Below are 20,987 nucleotides of genomic sequence, written 5' to 3'. Positions count from 1 at the left end.
CAGGGAAGGAACTCGAGGCAGAACCTGGAGGCAGGAACTGATGCAGAAGCCATGAAGGAGTGTTGCTTACTGGCTTGTCTCTCCTGCATTGCTCAATTTGTCTTCTTAGATACCCCGGGCCACCCACAGCAGGCGGGGCCCTCCCACACCAATCAAGACCATACCGCACAGGCTTATCTACATCAAGATATTATGGAGGCATTGTCACAATCCAGGTGCCCACTTATCCGATGATCTAATGACTCTAGGTTGTGTCAAGTTGACAAAAACCGCGCTAGTACAGTGTGTGTGTTTGTGTGTGTGTGTGTGTGTGTGTGTGTGTGTGTGTGTGTGTGTGTGTACAGGCATGTTCATGTAGGAGTCAAGGTACAAGTATTTGACATGAGACACCCTAAGACCAAATGTTCAGCATAAAGGAGTTTTCTCAACCTTAGAGGGACAAAAGTATTAAGTCTCTTAGCTGATGCAATAAATCAGGTCAGGCCGAATAAATAGTCAAAAGGTTTAAGGAGCAAAGCATTCCCGACTGGTCCCAAGGGAAGAGGAAGAACCACTTGGTAGTGTCTTAAGTAGCCTGTAGGTGTGGTCTTGAGCATCCCTGGGGGAGGAGCCACCAATGGCTGGCTTTCTCAGGGTCTTGAATGGGAGCAGTAGGGGTTGGATGGAGAAGAAAGAGAAGGGTTATTTGCGCTGGAGGGACAAAGGACTGTCCCTGGATAGAGAGGGATAGAGAGGCCCATAGGCAAATGTTGGTTTATAAAGGGAAAGGGGAAACCCTGTGTTAGGACGAGATGTCTAATTTCAATTGGTTACCACAGGGGACTTTTGGTTCCTTCTATAGCTTACAAAGGGAGAGGAAGGAGCAAAACCTACCAGAGCTGTATATGCCTGGCTTGGCCAGTCAGAAAGAGTCAGTTCTCTCTTTCCGATACGTGGGCCAATGACTTCCCATGTATTAACTCATCCAAAGCTCCCCAAATCCTGAGCGCTAGGCAGTTCCCACTTTACAGATAGGGAAACTGATTTTCCAGTTTGGCAATGCAGCTGGTAGTATTTTGTCATTTTTGAACTACATTAAATATTATTTCTAAAGACTATAAAAACATACAATATGACAACTTGGGCATAAATAGCATTTAGTATCTTGTCTGTTTGCTTGTGGAACCATCATAGTGACAATCTTGAAGGCATTAAGTTCTGGGTGCCAGCCAGTCTTCACATTCTTACTGCATCGTGAAGCGGGAACTCACAGAGGTAATAAAAACTGATTTCTTAAGGGCTGAAGCTGCCTCTCATCCACGCTGCCTCTCCACCATTGGGTGTCCCTCACCCCATGCAAGAGCCAGAGCAAGAAAGCAAGAGAGCGAGAGAGAACCCTCTCCCTTAAAAGAGACCGCAGCAGAGGCCAGGCCTTTAAGGCAGGTCCCCCAAAGCTATTGGTGGAATTAATTCGCACAAGCCACAAACTTCATATAGAGAGTAAAGGGACCCTTTCTTCCCTAGGGTATTTTCCGAGATGATGATGACTTTAGTGACGAAGATCCTGATGACGAGGAGGATATTGAAAACATCCTCGAAGAGGAATTTCCAAAGGATGAGGAAGAGATGAGTGAGGAAGATGAGGAGCAGGAAGGAGAAGCAACTGAGCGCCTGAGAAGCGAACTGGGAGAAAAATTTGAAACAGATATGAATAACCTACAAATAATACAGGTTATGGCCTTCCCTTCATCATTGCATAAAAAGTAAAAATCTGGGAATGCAAAGAGGGTAATTAGGTTCACTCTTATTTTTGTGATATTTCAAAAGAGTATTTTAGGGCAGCAGGCCCTTTGTCAGCATCACCTAGCAGTTATGCAGTTATGAGATTCATAGATCAGCATGGACGCCTCCAAGGTCAGAGTGAGGTCATCTCCCCACAGGCAGCCCCTCATAAAGCTAAAAGATACTTGTCTTATATGATTATGTAGTCACCAGCTGTGTCTATATGCTCTAACTGGTAAACACTAAATAAACACTAAATATATCAAGCTTTATAATTTCTCTTATCAGGAAGAATTCGAGAAGTTTCTGATACCAATAATTACAGTTAACGGAGCTAGGAAAATTCACATTGTGCAATATGTATTGAATTTGAAATTGAAACCACTAGTGGAAAATCGGGCAAGCATTTTTGAAAAATGTTATCCAGTGACGACACACCTTGCTCATAAAATGCTGGCCTTCACCTACAAATACATGAGCTCATTTGGCTACTGGGACCCTGTAAAGGTAATATCTGAAAACCATCATGCCCGTTTCATAAAGTCGTTTAGGAGAATGTAGTTGTTTTGAAAAGCTGTTAATATTGTATGAAGCAGTTATGAAAATGTTTGGGGGGGCTGAAATGGAGCTGTCCAACTTGCATCTTTGCTTTTGATAAAAGATACATAACACAGAACTGACACTCTGCCCCACCTGAGTTTCTTTGTATACCTAACATTTACTCCCAGCCAGCCTGGAATTTCATTCCAGTCTAAGAAAGAATGGCAGTGCTGATGATACTACTGACAAGTCACTATTCTGCAGTAACTCACAGGGAAGCAGGGTAACTGTCTTAGTTAAGGTTTCTTTTTCTTTTTTCTTTTTTTTTGGTTTTTTTTGAGACAGGGTTTCTCGGTATTGTTTTGGAGGCTGTCCTGGAAGTCGCTCTGTAGACCAGGCTGGCCTTGAACTCACAGAGATCAGCCTGCCTCTGCTGGGATTAAAGGCATGCACCACCAACGCCCAGCATTTAGTTAAGGTTTCTATTGCTGTGAAGAGACTCCATGACCACTGCAGCTCTCATTAGGAAAACATTTCACTGGGGCTGGCTTACAGTCCATTACGTTCATGGTGGCATGTGTAGCACAAATAATAAAAACCCAAGGACAGATATTGGGTTCAAGCTGAAGATCAGAAAAGCAAAGCAACCAATCATTAGAGAGTTCTTACCAAGACTGGAGCGATCCTGTCCTCAGTGTGGCTGTAGACTGAATACATTGCACTCCGTTATCTCTACCTGCTGGGGTTAAAGGCCTGCACCACAACTGCTCAGCTTTCTGTGGCTAACTAGTGTGGCTGCTGAGATTAAAGGTATATGCTACCACTCTCTAGCCTGTATGACTGACTAGTGCGGCTAGCCTAGCACTCTGATCTTCAGGTAAGCTTTACTTGTTAGATCATAAATAATATCACCACATGCATGCAGACAGACATGGTGCTGGAGAAGGAGCTGAGAATTCTACACCTTGATCCACAGGCAGCAGAAGGAGCCTATGTCACACTGGGTGTAGCTTGAGCACAGGAGACCTCAAAGCCCATCCCCAACACTGACACACTTCCTCCAACAAGGTCACACATACTCTAACAAAGCCACACCTCCTAATAGTGCCACTCCCTGTGGGGGCCACTTTCTTTCACACCACCACAGTGACTAAACTATTTCACACCTACTCTGTCATATTCAGGGAAGATGATGCATGTCGATCTAACGCTGTAAAAAGACCTCTAGACCTAACATCAATTCATTATCCACTCTTCCTACCCCATTCCATACCCATAACTTAGGCTGCCTTTGGTGGGTGTTTTACACTTCATGGCTATTGTTAATGATGTGATGGGACTTCATTTGTTACAAAAACATGGAAGAAATCTGTAGTGCCCATTTCAGATACCATAGAAAGACTTGAGAGGGGGCAGGTTAACCAATGCCTCCCATCCAAGTACTAACCAGGCCCAATCCTGGTTTGCTTCAAGACCAGGCACATTCAGGGTGGTATCACCATAGACTAATGGTTCTAAAGGTAAGAAGTGTTGACAGATGGCATCTCCTCACCTTGTCTAGCAGTTAACCACCTTCTCACAGTGTCCTCATGTGGAGCTTTCTCTGTGTATGCCCATTGTGTTTCTTCCTCCTGTCAAAAGAACCCCGTGCTATTGCTTATCCTTCTGACCTCATTTTACCTTAGTCGACCCCATAAAGGTCTAGTCTCCATTGACAGTCGCACTGGTAACAAGAGTTCCAACATAAAGACTGTAAGGGCCAGGAGCAATGCAATCCACATCACTTTAGAAGTGGGTCTGTTTGTGAGGATAAATTAGTTCACTACTGAGTGTAACAATCTCCACCCTCTATCAAAACCGCTCAATATAAGTATGAGACATTACGAAGGAAGTAGAACTGTAATTGTCATAAGCTAAAAACCAACTAGAAAACACTTCACTCACCAGATATGACATGAAATAACCTGCACTTTGCATACAGTTACTTTGTAAGCATTTATAATTAGAATTGTCTAGTGATGTAAGAAAATTATGTTCTTGTATTGCAGCTAAGCGAAGGAGAGACGATCAAGCCTGTGGAGAATGCAGAGAACTCTCTTAGCGCTGTAATCCACCGTCAGTATGTTTATTTTCTATCTAGTAAACAAAATAAAGAAAAATTTATGATGAACCCAATCAAATACATCCGGCAACCCAAACCCAAAGCTACTATGCCTGTGAGGGTTATGATCGTGGGGCCTCCCAAGTCGGGGAAAACTACAGGTGAGTATATCTGTCTTTGTTCATCAGGTATCAGGGGAGCTCTGAAGCAGCACCAACTCTCCAGGAGCCAGCCATAAACTTGAGGGTTTCCATGGTACTGGGCTAATTTAGATCCCCACCAACAATGTAGAAAAGATTCCTTTCGTCTCTACATCTTTGCCAGAATTTTATCTTTTTAAAATAATTATTATTAAGGCTGGATTGGAATGGGATCTAAATATAAAAATTACTATTTCTAAGTATTTTACGGAGGGCTCTTACATCTATGTCATCAAGGATGTTGGCCCATAATTTCTATTTTATTATTTTCTTTTGTTTTTAATTTGATTTAGTAAGGGTAATATTAGTTTCGTGTAATGAATTTCTAAGGGTTCTTTCTCTGTTTATTTGATGGAATACTTTGAGAATAACTTGTATAAACTATTTTTTAAAGTTTTAAAAAATTTACAATGGACGCAGTACTGGGCATTCCTTCTTTAGGGACTTTTATTACTGCTTTAGTCCCATTCTTTGTTGTTGGTCTACTTCAGTTTTTCATAGCCTCTTGATTAAAATTTGGTAGGTTGTATGTGTCCATAAATTCATTCTTATCATCTAGATTTTCTAATTCACTGATGTATGCAGGGATCTCTGTAACCCCCATGGCCAGCAGAAAGATGATCTGTGGCAGGCAAGAAGGCAGTGTGGTTCAACACAACTCAGTAGCTGGTGTTAGTTCAAACTTCTGGAGTCTGACCCTGAATAGTCTGTTTTACGTACAGTTTAACACAGCACAATTTGGAAAGCTTATTCTGGTGATAATTAGCTCAATCCATGCGCATAATAAAGTATACATAAATCTCTTTGAGGAACAAAGTAAGCTAAGTACAGATCAGTCTTGAGCACAGTGAAACTCATTGTAAGTCCATAAAGATGGGTTTGGCAGATTGACTTGAATAAGACACTCATGTGATAAAGACTGGGGGAGGCTCTGATGTGGTCCCAGCCACACAGATAGGACAAAAATCACCAGGTTGTTAACCACATGGGCTCCCAGCCTTCTGGGCAGATAACAGAGTATGCACCCTGTCCGTTTAAGGGACAACACTCTGTCTGTGTTTAGCATTCAGGTTCCCCTAGTGTTTGTCTGTGAGTACAAGGACCTCCATGCCTCCTACAGATGATGTATAGGTTTTCAAAATACTCCCTAATTACCCTATGAATTACAGGGAATCTGTTGCACTATCCAGAGTCACCCCTAATTTTATTTATTTGGGCTTCTCTGTCGTTTGCTTATTTTATCTAAAGATTTGTCATTTTCCTTTATCTTTTCAAAGGACCAACCCTTTGTGATACTGATCCTTTGTGTTGTTTACTTTCTATTTTGTTTATTTCTGCCTTAGTTTTTGTTATTTCTTTCCATCTGCTGGTTAAGCCTTTAGTGTAGTCTTTTTTTTTTTAAGAATGAGATACACATTAGGTTTTTCAATTGATATCTCTGCTTTTAAAGAGTAAATACTTACAGCTACAAAATTTCTTTATAGTACTGATTTTGGGGGGTTGTTTCATTTTGTGGGGGGTTTTAGGGAAGGTGTTTTGTTTTTGTTTTTGGCTTTTGCTTTGATTTCCCACAGGTTCTGGTAGCTGTATTACCATTTTCTTGTGATTCTACAACTTCTTGATTCCTTGACTTCTTTGGTGACACACCATGCGTTGAAAGCCTGGCTTAATCTCCATGTGTTTGTATAATGTTTGTAGCTGCTCCTCCTCTGATTTCTAATGTTCTCCTTTCTGACCTGAGACACTGGGAGTTATTTCTGTTTTTGCATTTGTTAAGAGATGCTTTGCAGCCTCATGCATGATCTATTTTGGAAAAACTTGAATGTGCTGAAAAAGAATACACACTCTGCCTCAGATAGTCTCTGTTAAGTCCATCCGCCCTAAAGCATCAGTTCTCAACCTGTGGGTCACAACCCCTTTGGAGATCACATATCAGATATTTACATTATATTTCACAAAAGTAGCAAAATTACAGTTATGAATAGCAACAAAAATAGTTTTTATGGTTGTCTTAGGGTTTCTATTGCTGTGAAGAGACACCATGACCACAGGAACTCTTGTAAAGGAAAACTTTTCATTGGGGTGGCTTGCTTATAGTTCAGCGGTTTAGTCCATTATCATCATGGCAGGATGTATGACAGCATTCAGGCAGACATGGTGCTGGAGAAGGAGCTGAGAATTCTATGTCTTTATCTGTATGCAGCAGGCAGATAGATGACTTGAGCTTCTGAGACCTCAAAGCTTGCTCCCACAGTGACACACTTCTTCCAACAAGCCACACCGCATAATAGTGCCACTTCTTATGGGGGCTATTTTCTTTCAAACCACCACACGGGTCACCACAACATGAGGAACTATATTAAAAGTCACAGCTTTAGGAAGGTTGAGAACCACTGTTCTACAGTATACTTTAACCCTGGTGTTATTCTGTGAACTTTTTTTTCCTAGATGATCTATCTGTTGGTAACAGAACCCATGTAAAAAATCAGATACGGTGGTGCACATTTTGTAATTCCAGCACTAGAGAGGCAGAGACACAAAGATCCCCAGGGCTTACTGGCCAAGCAGCCTAGCCTACTTGAAAAGGTCTAGGCCAGTGAAAGATCCTGTTTAAAACACACACATACACACACACATGAGGGGAAGGGGGAAGAGAGAGAGAGAGAGAAATAAATTAATTTAGAATTTTTAAATTTCTTTTTCTAACTTTTAAATTTCTTAACATGACAAAAGAGTAGTATATTAATGTTCACAAGACAATGGTGTTTACCAAGCACAACAGAATTTATTCATCTGAAATAAAATTTCATTCCAGGGCTGAAAACAAGGACAACAATCTGACTTCTCACCTCTGTTGAAATGGAAAATAATTTTTAATATTATCCCTAATTTTGAAAGCTCATTTCATTTTAGAATTTGAGCAGACCTGGGTCCATAGTTTTTTTTTGAAAACTCTCTCAGTCATTGACATCTCTCTATTCAATGACCTCTCTCTATCTATTCAATGACCTCTTCTCTATCCATTCAATGGCCTCTATCTATTCTTTTAATGACCTCTATCTATTCAATGATCTATTCTATCCTAGTGGGCTTTGGTTACCCTCAGCTATAAAGTTAAAACTCATTTTTATGCCACCCAAATATCTAATAAACTCACAGGAAAAAAATTCTGTCTTCTAAGCTATAAACCTCTATTAAAATGTAAAGCAGAGGGCATTGAATGGTTCAACAGCTAAGAGCACTGATTGCTTTTCTTAAAGACCTGGGTTCGATTCATAGCACACTTGTAGCAGCTCTAGTCATCTATATTCCAATACCAGGGAATAGGAAACATTTTTCTGGCCTCTACAGGTACTGCACACAAAAGGAGCACATACATACATACAGGCAAAGTACCCATACATGTAAAATATATATAAATGAAATGAAATGTGAAATATCTCTTTATAATTTTTAAAAATAATTTCTTAGAGGTTGACTGAGACCCAAAATCAGTCTATGGTTTGCTATCCTCATTGCAACATAGAATCCACAGATGGATTGGGGAATGGTGTCATCCAGTCAAGTAGGCTCATTATATTGTTCTCTTTGAAAGCATACTAAATACCAAGTGCACGCAGGATTACTGCAATGCTTCACACAAGATTGCTCCATCATGCAGAAGTGATAAGCTTGATTATAAAAAGAAAAGGGAAAAATATGGGGACTGGAGAGATGGCTCAGCAGTTAAGAACACTGACTGCTCTTCCTGAGGACCTGGGTTCAAGTCCCAGGACCCACATGGCAGTTCACAACTGTCTGTAACTCCAAGATCTGACACCCTCACACAGACATAACTGCAGGCAAAACACCAATGCACATAAAATAAATAAATTATTTTTTAAAAAGAGAAAAGAAGAAACCCAGCTGGTTCATTAACCAGATTCTAAAGTCACAAACCTGAAGTGCTGCTAACAACTTGAACAATTCGGTGAAAATTGTGAAGATATGCTTGCTATTGGTGCCATTAGCCAGAATCTGAAAGTAAGGCTATCTGATGAGCGTGTGGAGTGAAATGGGCTTATGTTTTATGTTTTCCAGTTGCCAATAAGCTTGCAAGTGAATACGGCTTAAAGCGTTTGTCCATAGGAGACGCATTGCGTAACATGTTAAGCAATCACCCAGATACGGAGCTGTCACTCATGATAAACTGGCACCTTTACAAAGGAATGACAGTGCCTGACACTCTTGCTGTTCAGGCTTTGGATATTTCCCTCATGGAAAGTGTGTGCAATACCATAGGGTAAGTGAATTGGAGCAGAAGGAAGGGGAAAGGGAGTAACTGTCAAGATGCTTGGAGTTATTTAAAAAGGTCTTGTAGATGTGTTTGGAGTGCCTGTAAAGGGAGGAGAACGTGCTACTTCTCAGACTGAGCATTTACATGGCAACATTATCTTTTTCTGTCAAGGCTCATGGCTTGAACTCATGGCAGATTATCCCACAGACCTCATTACTCCCTGTAGCAACTCCTGCACAGTCCATAGATGAGGCCACTGTGACTTCCTTACCCCAGTAGTTCTTACTGCTCCATGAAACAATGGAAGAGCCCTACTCAGTTCCAAGATGATGTGGTCCCTCACTCATGTTCCTCTGATGCCCAGGTCCCTCTACAGGGAGCAGTGCCCCTCCTTTGATGCCGTATTCACTCAGCAACACTGAATACTTGGCTTTGTCGTCGTCAGTTCGCTCTCCTCTGCTGGTCTTTCTTCTTGTCCATTACAGCCATCAGTCACACCCCAGAGAACCCTGATGCTTTCTGGTCTTGAGTCCAGGTCACTGACCTAGAATCCTCTGGCTTGCTCAAGACCATTGTATACGTAGAACCTTCTGGCTCTTCTTTGCAAGTGGCTTTGAACAATTCCTCTAATTTTAGGGGTGGGGAGCATTCTTGGATGACAGTCTTTGAGAGAAGAAGGGATATACCCATACTGAGTTACTTCTTCCCTGGGGCTTAGTCTTCCCCAGTGAAGGCACCTTTGGTTGAGTCACAGGTTTTTTTCGTCTTAATTCCAGGATGAAGGCTGCTCCTCCACCCTAGGTTCATTTCCCCAACCCTGAGAGCCACTCAAGTGAGCCTTCTCGGTATAAAGAAGTAACTATTCTCTGTATAAAAGAAAATTTTCACTCTCTCACAGACTTCTGCAAAGAGATGGCTGTGTTATTTTTCATCTCTGCTGGGAGAGTTCTAGCTAGAATCTGCACTTTGTGGAGAGCATTGGCGAGTGTTCTCTGCCACTCAGGACATATAAATCTTTACTGATGGCCACCAGCCACATGCCCAGCTTGCTGCCTTGTCTATGAGGCCACTCTCAGAATTTATGAATTTTTTTTAGATTTTCATTTCCTTCCAGCTTGGCAGACAGTCTTGTTATCTCAGATTGCTGGGCTATAATTTTCATATCTTCTGCTCACAAGCATGTGTGGTGGCTTTCACATACTCCCCATTCTAAATCCCTCACAAATTCCCCATTCTTCTACAAGAATATCTCCTCACAGAATACACATGACTATTTAATTAGCATCTAGTACATGCCATGCCCTGTTCTGGTTGCTTTTCATATCTGCTCTCTTAAATCACTCTAAAGGTTAAGTATAATTTTTTCCTATTTTACTAAAAACCAAGCTTTTATACTAGGTTTCAAATCTAGGCCTGCCTACATTCATTCTGTTGTTTGTTCTTATATTAATAACACCAGGAATACATGGTTTGCAAGGTATAATGGGTGTGTCTCTCAAATTCTACCAAAACCTGGTGGTGTGGAATCTCCTGCCTCCACTTTCAAAGCTGTGTGAGTGTGTCCTCCCACCTCGTGGTGGTCTAGGGATGACTAAGGGTTAAGATGTAAAGATAAAGGAAAAAGCTGACAAAACAATTATCAGCATTGTAAGGGAAAGCCTGAGAGCACTCAAAGACAGAGATTTGCCCGGGAGGACATAAGGGAATTATGGAAGAAAAATACTGTGGAATTTTTGCTTTTTTGTCTGCCTGTCAGTGTGGTCATTGATGGCTACCCTGCGACCACAAACCAGAAGAATCTCTTGGAGGAGAGGTCGATCATTCCCATGATCATCTTTGAGTTGGATGTGCCATCCAAGGAGATTTTCAAAAGGTTGCTCTTAGAAAAGAATATGGAGCAAAGGTAATCTTCATGAGGGAACTGTGGGAACGGGGTGACTGTGACCATCTGGACAAGGGATGTCTCAGCCCTTCAACAGCTTTTCTGCCCCTTCTCCGTTTCCTCCTCAGTACGCCTTATCCACTGCACAACAGTACACAGATTATAGCCTATAAGAATGCCAAGTACCGTAAAAATGTCACTGAGATCAGGCAATTTTATCAAGAACAGCATCAAAACTGGCACGTGATTGATGGATTTCACAGTAAGTGGTGGGTATGGAATGAAGTCATTAAAGACATCCAACAGATGAATAAGTACATACAGACATACATGGAAAGAATAAAGGAAGGTAAGAAAACATTATGTGTATGTGTGTACAATTGTGTGTGTGCAGGTGTGTGTGTGTGTGTGTGTGTGTGTGTACAGGTGATTATGAAAGCCAGAGGACAACCTCAGGAGTCTAAAAGAGAGGGAGGGATAGGAGCCTAGCGGGACATTATCAGACCAAATGATGTATCCATGACTCCATGTCCAAATGATACATCCACAGCTCCACGTGCAACATGACCTCAGGAGATACTTGGAGAGATCTTGACCTTATCAAGTCCTCTTTTAAAATCTTAGCAGAAGCTTCCATGACCCTATAACTCTCTCATTAGTCATGCCTGAAATCACAGCATCGTTTGGATAATCATTTATTTATTTACTGTCTATGTATCTTGGGCTGGCCTTGAACCCTGGCTTCCTGAGTGCCATGGTTACTGCTCTGCACCACCACACCCAGCAGGCAGCCAGGTCTTCTGAGGGAACAAGGAAAGTAAGAGTACCAGCATGACAGAAAACCTGGCCTTTTGGAATTGCTCTAATTTCCTAGGGTTACCAGGAAAAAGTGGATTGAACAACAGAAATGTATCATGGCATAGTTCAAGAGGCTAGAAGCTCAAAACAAAGGTGTTGGCAGTGTCATGCTTTCTCTGAGGACATTGTGGGAGGAGCTGTTCCATGCCCTCCTCTTTGTTTCCAGCATAACCAACAGCCATCACCACCACAACTCTGTCATTGCATGTCATTCTTTTTTGTCTTTCTATGGTGTCATCCTCCTCTGTGTCTTTGTCCATATGCTTCTGTTCTCAAACAAAGTTGCATTCAAAGGTGCTATGAATACTTGAATGTCTCTTTTGAGAAGACACAGTGCAGCCCAGAAAACTAAACTAGCCTTGTGGTATAGATCATGTTTGTTTGCTTTTCCAGACCGGATCTCACTATGTAGTCCTGGCTGGTCTTTAACATACAGAGATCCACCTGCCTCTACCTCCAGTGTTCTTGGATTAAAGACATGTTTTTTTTTTTTGGTTTTTTGAGACAGGGTTTCTCTGTGGCTTTGGAGGCTGTCCTGGAACTAGCTCTTGTAGATAAGGCTGGTCTTGAACTCACAGAGATCCACCTGCCTCTGCCTCCCGAGTGTTGGGATTAAAGGTGTGTGCTACCACGCCCAGCTCAAGCATGTGCTTTTGATATGTCCTTTTTCATTAGAAACAAACACCTACATGCAGAGGGAACAATTTATAAGCTATGAACAACACAGGACATGGATCCATAACAGTAACAGAGGCATGACAGAGCAGCCCAGACTGTGTCCTGCAGTGATGCTCATGTTACAATGACCCAGTGACTTATGTTCAGTGATAATCAATCAATCAGTGACACAATCAGACTTATGTTCAAATTAATAGAGTAGTTAGAAAAATTAGGTAGCAAGTATTGGCATCACTTTGTCTCAGGCAAGTAACACTATTCCAGAAACCTCTGAACTCTGAAAGAGACAAAGATGTTAGACTCTGTCAGTTGCTACTCTGAACTCTTCTGAGTGAACCAGGACCTAATGAAGTGGCCACCATTCATGGCTGGTATCCAACTTTGTGGAACTCAGAAGTAGAGTCAAGGTGTCTAATTCACTTTTGTTGACTCATTTGAGTCACAGGTTTTGCCACATGGAAAACCCTGTGTTCCAGCAGTGTAGAACCTAAGGACCTTTCTGAGGATGGTGCTGAGGTCTCCCTGAGCATTACTTGCTTTCAGGATGTCAGTGGAAGATGGCAACCAAGACAATGTTCCTCAATGCCCAACTCATTGAGGGAGGGCTGTGATTGCTGGACTAGCAGTTAATATAAGAATTGTGTAGACAACACTTGTTAGAAAATAGATGTGTGTGTGTATGCCTATTCATAAAGATGTATGTCTGCATATGTAACTATTGTATGTATATAAAATATATGAATATATAACTATTATTTGTTACATATATATAGTTAATGATATCTAAAAGCTAGAATGAAAATACACAACACAGATAAATATCTAAGTAAATCACATATATACTTGTAATTACATGCATAAGTTAAAAGTCGTATATTTATGCTTTATATATTTGTGTAATAGAACACTATGCATGAATTCAAAGTAATTGTGTGGCTGGACATAGTGGAACACCACTATAGTCCCAACACCCAGAAAACTGAATTGAGATGACAGCAAGTGAAGGCTGCCTGGGATACACAGAAGCAGAACATGTCTCCTTGAACACAAAACAAACCAAGATTGAGAATATCTAAAGAACTGGGTCAACAGAGAAAGTTGTCAAGGACAGCAATTCACTGATAAATCAAGTTGCAAAATAATGTTTACATGTAACTGCATAAGTACACTATATGCAAAAGACATGCATATATGTTTATATAGGTAACTGTATACTAAAAAGGCATACACCCAACAGTGAGTACCTCTTATAGTAGTAGGCTGAGAGGCGCAGGCATGAATAATAACTTTTGTTTTGTTTGTTGGATTGCTTGCTTTGAGACAGGTTCTCACTATGTAGCCCAGGCTGACCTAGAATTTGTGGCACTCCCTCTGCCTCAGCTTCCAGAGCGTGGAATTGTAGACCACCACCACCATATGCGTTTATAGTAACCTTACATTTTACTCTGTTGTTTAGAACTTTAGAATATGATGGAGTGGTGTCTAACTGAAATTAGTTTAATTTTGAATCATTGTACTTCCTGTGAAATATGTAATAATTAATATGTTAATAACAGGGAAGGCTGCTTGCATTGACAAATTATGTATCACACCGCAAGAGCTGATTTCTCGCCTGGGAGAGTTTGGACAGTTCTGCCCTGTCAGCCTAGCAGAATCTTACGAACTGATTGATTGTTCTGTAACTAAAAGCTTGGAATTTGCCGCAGAGTTCAGGGGACACTATTATAAAATGAGTTCTCAGGAAACCCTAAATGTAAGTTTGTTTCTTATGTAGATGTTTATTAAGGAAAGGAAATGGCTTGTCTTGATGAGAACAGGCACCCTTGAGAACACTCAGAAAATTGGGACCAATTAGCCCATCACTGGAGCCCATGACTCTGCAATCAGTGAGAAACCCTGAGGCTACCCCATCCCCCAGACATATTTAGAAGGTTTTGGTCAGTGGTGGGTTGCCTATTAGGCAGGGAAAACCAACAGCTGAGTCTCACCAACAAAGGAAGTATGAAGTATCTGGACTCGGTCTACAGAAAGACACCTAGGGGATTCAGCTTCCAGGGGTGAGGAAGTTACGCCAAGGTCAGTAGGAATGAAACAAGAGCTTTACGGATGTCTTCCACACTTAAACAAATATAACACTAGAATTTTCCAGTTATCCCAGCATGGTGGGGATTAGTTCCAAGACATCCCCTGTGGATGTCAAAATCTGTGGATGTTCAAGTACAAAGGGGGTGGCATTTACATATAACCTGACCCATACACATCCTCCCACATTTTTTGAATACTTCTAGATGGCTTATAATATCTAATGCAATGTAAAAAGCCTCATAAATAGTTGCCATGCTGTAATGTTGGGAGAACTGTGACGGGGAAAAGACAGACATGTTAGGAGAGAGTCAGTCTTCTTCCTGAACATATCCAATCTGAATCTGAGGCTGCAGAAGCCATGTATATGGAAAATGGACTACTTGTAACTATGGATTCAAAAGTCTAACCATATATTAATTTCAATATTTTTATGCCTGTGATTTGATGATATACAATGGTTTGTAACTGAAGGTAATAATGAAAACTAACCTGAATATTTTATTTTCCTCTGCAGAATAAGAATTTCATTTTCTTTACTGCGGGGTGCTTATTTCTTCCTGCTTATAGCATAATAATCACAGAATTTTTAAAGCAGCAGTCATGCCAGGTATTTTGTGCCTTTGCATTCTGCATAGCAACTACTGACACTGGAGAATCCTAAATGACACAAGTAGATGGCAGGTGGCTAAGAACGCTCCAGTTTTTGTCATAGAATATGAACTAAAAATACTATTTTTTGAGTAAGAAGAGACCTTTGATTGCTTGGGATTATTATCCTGAGGAACTTCTTATAGGAGAAGTTACAATAACTTCTCTCAGATGGCTACTGAAATGGGAATTGATCAGGAGGGCCCCCAGAATATTTTGATTAGTATATTATTGCTGTCTTATGTGTTCTTGCCACTGTACCTCTTTTCTTAATAGAAATTTCTGATGAACCCAGAATTGTATGTGCCTCCCTTGGCCCCTTATCCACTCCCACCTGATGCCATGCTCCCCAAAAGACTGACCCTGTCAGAGCTGAGGAGTCGATTTCCTAAGTGTGCTGAGCTCCAAGGCTACTGCCCAGTGACTTACCAGGATGGAAAACAAAAGTAAGTCCTCATATTCTCAGGACAGGACAAACCCACACCCGTGCTCTGTGCCAGGGGTCCATGGGACAGTGCTTCTTAAGGATTTCTTTTCATTAGTGTGTGTGTGTGTGTGTGTGTGTGTGTGTGTGTGTGTGTGTGTGTGTGTCCATGAAGGTGCACACAGAGGCCAGAAGAGGGCACCTGATCCCCTGGAACTATAGTTACGGCAACTGTGAATCATTCAACGTGGGGGTATAATGGAAACCCCAACTCCTGTCCCCCTCAAGAGCAGCAAGTGCTCTTAACGTCTGAACCACCTCTACATTTCACAAAGAAACAGTCTTATCATGCTGGTTACCTAGGGAAACATTCCTTTCTTCCTTGAGCTACAGAAGTAGAAAAACAAAACATTTTTGATATCTTACTTATACAGTACTACATATTCATGATACAATATTAATTACAAAACTTCATATATTAATTACACAGTGGTTTTTGTTTTGTTTTTCTTGTTTTTCAGATATGAAGCCCTGGTGCCTGGTAACCTTCAATATGCTGTGGAGTATCGTGGTCGTATATATATTTGTGAGAGTGAAGAAAAACTCCAGAAATTTTTGAGGTGAGATTACTCACCAGTTGTAAATATTTATTATACTCTGTGTCCCATCTACTGTGCTTGGAACTGAGGAAGAAGAAGGAAGGGAAGGGAAAGGAGAGAAGGGAAGGGACACACAGACACAAGAGGGAGGGGGAGGGGGAGGGAGAGGGAGGGAGGTAAATAATTACTGCCTTGTCCCAAATCATAGGGCTCCAGGATGTATAATAGATTTTTAGTACCCGATAATAATGGAATATTATGGGCCCAAAGGGTGAGGAAGGGCCTAACACTCTGGCAAGATTGGGTTGTCTGAGTGAGGACCAGGAATGGACTAGAAAAAGGGAAAGGGTCAGATGTCACATTAATGGGCCCCTGATCAATCTGTCTCTGAGGGCCCAGGAACTGCTGGGAAGTCCGCCTGTCTGGATGTGATATAGGGGCAGGGCTGGAGAAGATGAGCAGGGTAGAGTACAGAGGTCCAAGCAACACCACAAACAGCATTTAGACTTGACTCTATGAGCTGCAGATATATGCTGCCTGTTTCTAAGCTTCGTCAGTGTCAGAATCAGTTTTACTTGGGAATGAGCTCTCCATGGGGGCCAGGAATGGCCTGGGGACAAAAATGATGTTTAGAGGTTAATATAGTAATCCCAAACGAAATAGGAGGCATGTTGGAGCTCACACCCTGAGAACCTCCTCTCTGCCACTGGTCACCCCTCCTACCATCACACACATGGCTGAAGACAGCCACAGGGGTGAAGGAGAGAACGGGTAGGCTGGGATTGGAGCCAGAGAACCTTCTGAGAGGCCCTGGGAAGCAAAACCAGATTAGGGCAGACACTCCTGTGAGACTGAGCCTGTGGCCCTCTACTGGGGGTCTCGGCAAGTGCCCTTGGGTGGAACAGAGGGAGCCTGGAGCAGTGGATGAGGCTCCAAGACCTGCCGTAGCCCGGAGGTGACAGAGCTGAGCAGCCAGAGGACAAGTCTCTAGAGGAAAGTGAGAAGTGACGGACACTGCTGCCAACTGCATGCCCACGGGCAGAAGCCGCTCTTCTGCCAGATGTTACTGGTTGTCACGAGAAGCCACATTAAAGCCAGATCCCTTAAAACTTCTTATTTTGAACGGTCATGACTGATTCACAATAGAGAGAAAAGACTGCGGAAATAGGGCCTGAGCCTTAGCTTGCCATCTCTAGAGAGGCTCGGGTGTGAAGAAATCTGTAAAAAGATGTGGGATGTTAGTTCCTGGGAGAGATGTAGGATTGAAGGGGAGAAGGGGACATTACTATCACTCCTGATTTCCATTATTGTCTTGTTTGTTGTTTTGGACTTGGGTTTGGGAAGATTTTCGTTTGTCAGTTGGTTGGTTTGTTGTTGAGACTACTCTTACTCGATAGCCCAGGCTGGCCTGGAATGGACTCGTAGTGTAGGTTGGCCCATTTTTGACTTCTGGGATTACAGGTCACCAGGTTCGGCTATTTTCTCTTCTTTTCTCTAATGGGGGGATTGTGAGCATGTTTAGATGCAGTTGCATGGGAACGATCTGATAAAGCAGGGCATGAGGGAGAGAGAACCAGCAAGAGGATGCAGTGGGAGCCAGCACACGGGGGCTGCCCTTAGACGCGAGGCACCAGGGCTGGGGAGAGAAGCCTGTCTGCCTCTGTCCACGCTCAGCAACCTCCGGAAGAAGTTCCATCCCGGTGTCCTCCAACAGGGGCTACCTGTTCGGAGGATGAAGGTACACTTAGATAATTCAAATTTTGAGAAGAATGAGAAAAGGTTTTGTACAGTTGCTGTAAAAATGAAGAAACTTGGTAAACAGATGGTCGGGGCTGGAGCCCCAGAGCCAGGCATGGTGACTCATTCCCAGCACGCAGAAGCTAGAAGCCAAAGAGCTAGGAATTCAAAGTTATTCTTACCTTCAGAGCAGGCTACATGGGACCTTGTGTGAGTCTGAAAATCAAGAGAAACGTCTAGAACCCCTATTTGTCTCCCCTGTATAGTTTTTCTCCAGTAGATAAAAGGCAAGCAAACCTTGTCTTACACTTGTGGGCACAGCATGGGGGTGTGTGAGCATTGTCTAATAAGCTTTGTATCCACAGGTTGCCGATGCAATACTGGGACCAGAAGCTTCCGTACAAACTTCCCCCACTAAAGGAATCCATCCACCTTACCAGTCTCCCTTTGCCTGGGTATCTGGAACAGGTTCTGTTGCATGGTTTTCTACAATACACATTACAATTGGGGTGTCTTCTAACAGTGGCTTTTGCTTTTATAACACTGAGGTTCCAGGCAAAATTTCCCATTTGTAAGTTGTAAATCACTCTTCACCTATTTCATTTACGGGTGGCTGTTAAAAGGAAAGATGTGAATGCCTATAACCAGTGCCTGGTGTGGCACCAGACGGAAGGGAATGGGCTGTCTTAAAACTCTACATGTAAATTGCATGTGTTTCTCCTCCTCCTCTCCTTCTCCTCTTCCTCTCTGTAATGATTTGAAATGTGTTGGCTTCCCAAAGGCTACTTATTCCGCAAAAGAGTTAAGTCACAGTACCAGGCTAGGTAAGCTACAAAAGCCATGTTTTATCCCAAATCTATATTAAACTACCTATTCAAATCACATTTTATTCATTCAGATATAATTATTTTTAAAAGCAGTAAATTTGTCACTATTTTAAAGTCATTTAAGTTTTAAATTGTCATTTGTGCATGTGTGTGCACTGCTCATGGTGGGAAGGGACATGTGCCATGGTGTGTGTGTGGAGGCCAAGTGACAACTCTACAGAGCAGGTTCTCTCCTTCCAATTCTATGTGTGTTTCTCGGGTCAAACTCGGGTCACCAGGCTGGCACAGCAAGCACCTTTACCCACTGAGTCATTTCACTAGTCTCCTAAAGTATAAGTGTCAAAAGCAGTTTTACAACTTTGTTATAACTTCTAAACCACTTTGTTTTTTCTTTTCAATTTGCCTAGGAAGTTAGCTTTCAATGACATACCTGAGCTACATAACAAGACCCCCCCACCCCACCCCCCCAAAAAAACTGAAGAGAATCCAGAAGGAAAGATGAGGGAGGACCACCAGAGAGGAGTATTGTCGCTAGGCCTGTTTTATCAGGAGGCCTCTTGCACCTTCACAGCTCTAGGAACTTGGCTGCAGTAGAACGGTGTCTCTGGGATTCCTTGTCATGTGACCAAGGATGCCCAGAGTCGGAGACAGGCTGCCCCTGCCATCAACACCAGCAGAGAGGAGTCAAGGGAACTCACAGTCCTTCTTTCCTTCTTAAGTTTATGTCACAGGAGTCAAACATGAAAAGAGACCCCCAGACAACGAAGCCAGGGCTGGCAGCCACCACCTAGCCGGCATTATGCCAGCTTATATGTCATGCATCGAATGTGGCTTGCGCCTCTTCCTGTTGACTGGATGGTCATCTAACCATCTCCATCCCGGAGAGGCGATGCGGTGAAAGCATAAGGTCTTTATCGACCTCCACAAAGAATGTGAACTCTGCGCTTTGAAACCAGCTTGATAAGTCAAAGCACAGAGCCCAAGCAATTTACACCAGAAACACAAAGGGTGGAGATGTCCCAGCTGCTGGTGAAGATGCAGAAATAGGTTCAGTCAGCTGTATATTTGGAAAAATAAAACTTTATTAAATCAAAAAAAAAGAAGAAAAGAATGCGAACTCAAGTATGCACTGACTTAAATCGCTCCCTCCCTGCAGGGCACAGCGACTTCTCTAATCAAGGCCTTGAATGCAGCAGGGTGCCTGAAGCCCAAGTTCCCCTTCTTAAGTGTGAGGCGATCTGTGCTCCTCTATGTGGCCTTCCATCTCAAAGGTACGTTTTCTAAATGATCTTTGCTCCTCTATGTGGCCTTCCATCTCAAAGGTACGTTTTCTAAATGATCTTTGCTCCTCTATGTGGCCTTCCATCTCAAAGGTGTGCTTTTTAAAGGACGCACACGTGTAAATGATGCACGTGTGGCAGACTGGGCTGATTATCCGCCCATATGGGGAGGGAAAATGAAACGCAGGAAATATGAAAATATCAAAACTGAAATGGCCAGTTTTTAAATCAAGTACTACAAACTGGACCTGGTGGCACATTCCTGTAAAATCCTTACTGCACAGGAGGCTGAGGAGGATTACAAGATGAAAGCCTGCCTAGGCTATGGAGTGTGGTCTAGTACAGTCTCAGCAACTCAGTAAGACCCTGTCACAAAAGCAACATTTTAAGCCAGGCATAATGGCACATACCTCTAATCCTGACACTCAGAAGGTAGAGGCAAGCAGATCTATGTGAGTTCGAGACCAGCCTGGTCTACATAGCAAGTTCCAGGCCGACCAGGGCTACACAGTGAGGTCTTATCTCAGAATAATGCAGAGGTCTGGGGATGCAATATAGTGGTAGACCACCCACCTAGCATATGTGAGGCCTTAGGTTCAACCCCTATAACCACAAAATTAATAATTTAATAAATAAAATCAAGGTAATAAATAATATAGTCAGCACTCAAAAATCCATGCCACAGAGAACGGTCTAATATAGCAGCCCTCTAACCTTATCCGAGAAGGAAAGGAATCATCGTCATAGCTGGGTGGTCTAGTTACACATGAAGTTCTGCTTTGTTGAATGGCTTACTAACCATCTATCAGAAACACATTTACAACTCTGTGACATTTTCTACAGCATTTAATCCCAAAGGTTCTGAATATTCAAAAGCAAAATATAAGAAGAAGATGGAGAAGTTTGTGGAGAGATGTGAACTCATAACATACCTCAGTTCCAAGATGACCCGGAAATACAAGGAGCCTCAGTTTAGAGCCATCGACTTCGATCATAAACTACAGACCTTTTTCTCCCTGAGAAACATAGACCCAGTTACTGGATAACTTGCTTAGGTTACCAAACCCCAATTCCAAAAGTCTTCTCCAAGG

General features: G+C 42.3%; 1 protein-coding gene across 5 annotated transcripts in view; it reads left to right on the top strand.

Moving 5' to 3' along the window:
• Ak9 (adenylate kinase 9) overlaps window positions 1–20,987 on the top strand; it is a 122,016-nt gene that overhangs the window by 100,799 nt on the left and 230 nt on the right. For 3 of the 5 annotated variants that reach the window (XM_040758208.1, XM_040758210.1, XM_040758207.1), the window contains 13 exons: window positions 1,504–1,710; window positions 2,050–2,268; window positions 4,350–4,563; window positions 8,683–8,884; window positions 10,635–10,781; window positions 10,889–11,109; window positions 13,853–14,049; window positions 14,896–14,988; window positions 15,306–15,475; window positions 15,975–16,073; window positions 18,155–18,257; window positions 19,773–19,887; window positions 20,740–20,987. The exon at window positions 20,740–20,987 is cut by the window's right edge and continues 230 nt beyond it. In XM_040758208.1, the coding sequence (XP_040614142.1) occupies window positions 1,504–1,710; window positions 2,050–2,268; window positions 4,350–4,563; window positions 8,683–8,884; window positions 10,635–10,781; window positions 10,889–11,109; window positions 13,853–14,049; window positions 14,896–14,988; window positions 15,306–15,475; window positions 15,975–16,073; window positions 18,155–18,257; window positions 19,773–19,887; window positions 20,740–20,942 (2,190 nt within the window). In that variant the 3' untranslated portion in view covers window positions 20,943–20,987. Of the gene's footprint in view, window positions 1–1,503; window positions 1,711–2,049; window positions 2,269–4,349; window positions 4,564–8,682; window positions 8,885–10,634; window positions 10,782–10,888; window positions 11,110–13,852; window positions 14,050–14,895; window positions 14,989–15,305; window positions 15,476–15,974; window positions 16,074–18,154; window positions 18,258–19,772; window positions 19,888–20,739 lie in introns of those variants that run through there. The other 2 variants (XM_040758209.1, XR_005881830.1) reach the window with 2 other exon arrangements.

The sequence above is a fragment of the Mesocricetus auratus genome, unplaced genomic scaffold, assembly GCF_017639785.1.
Source record: "Mesocricetus auratus isolate SY011 unplaced genomic scaffold, BCM_Maur_2.0 Super-Scaffold_100018, whole genome shotgun sequence".
Taxonomy (NCBI): Eukaryota; Metazoa; Chordata; class Mammalia; order Rodentia; family Cricetidae; genus Mesocricetus; species Mesocricetus auratus.
This window is presented reverse-complemented; position numbering and strand designations above follow the sequence as displayed.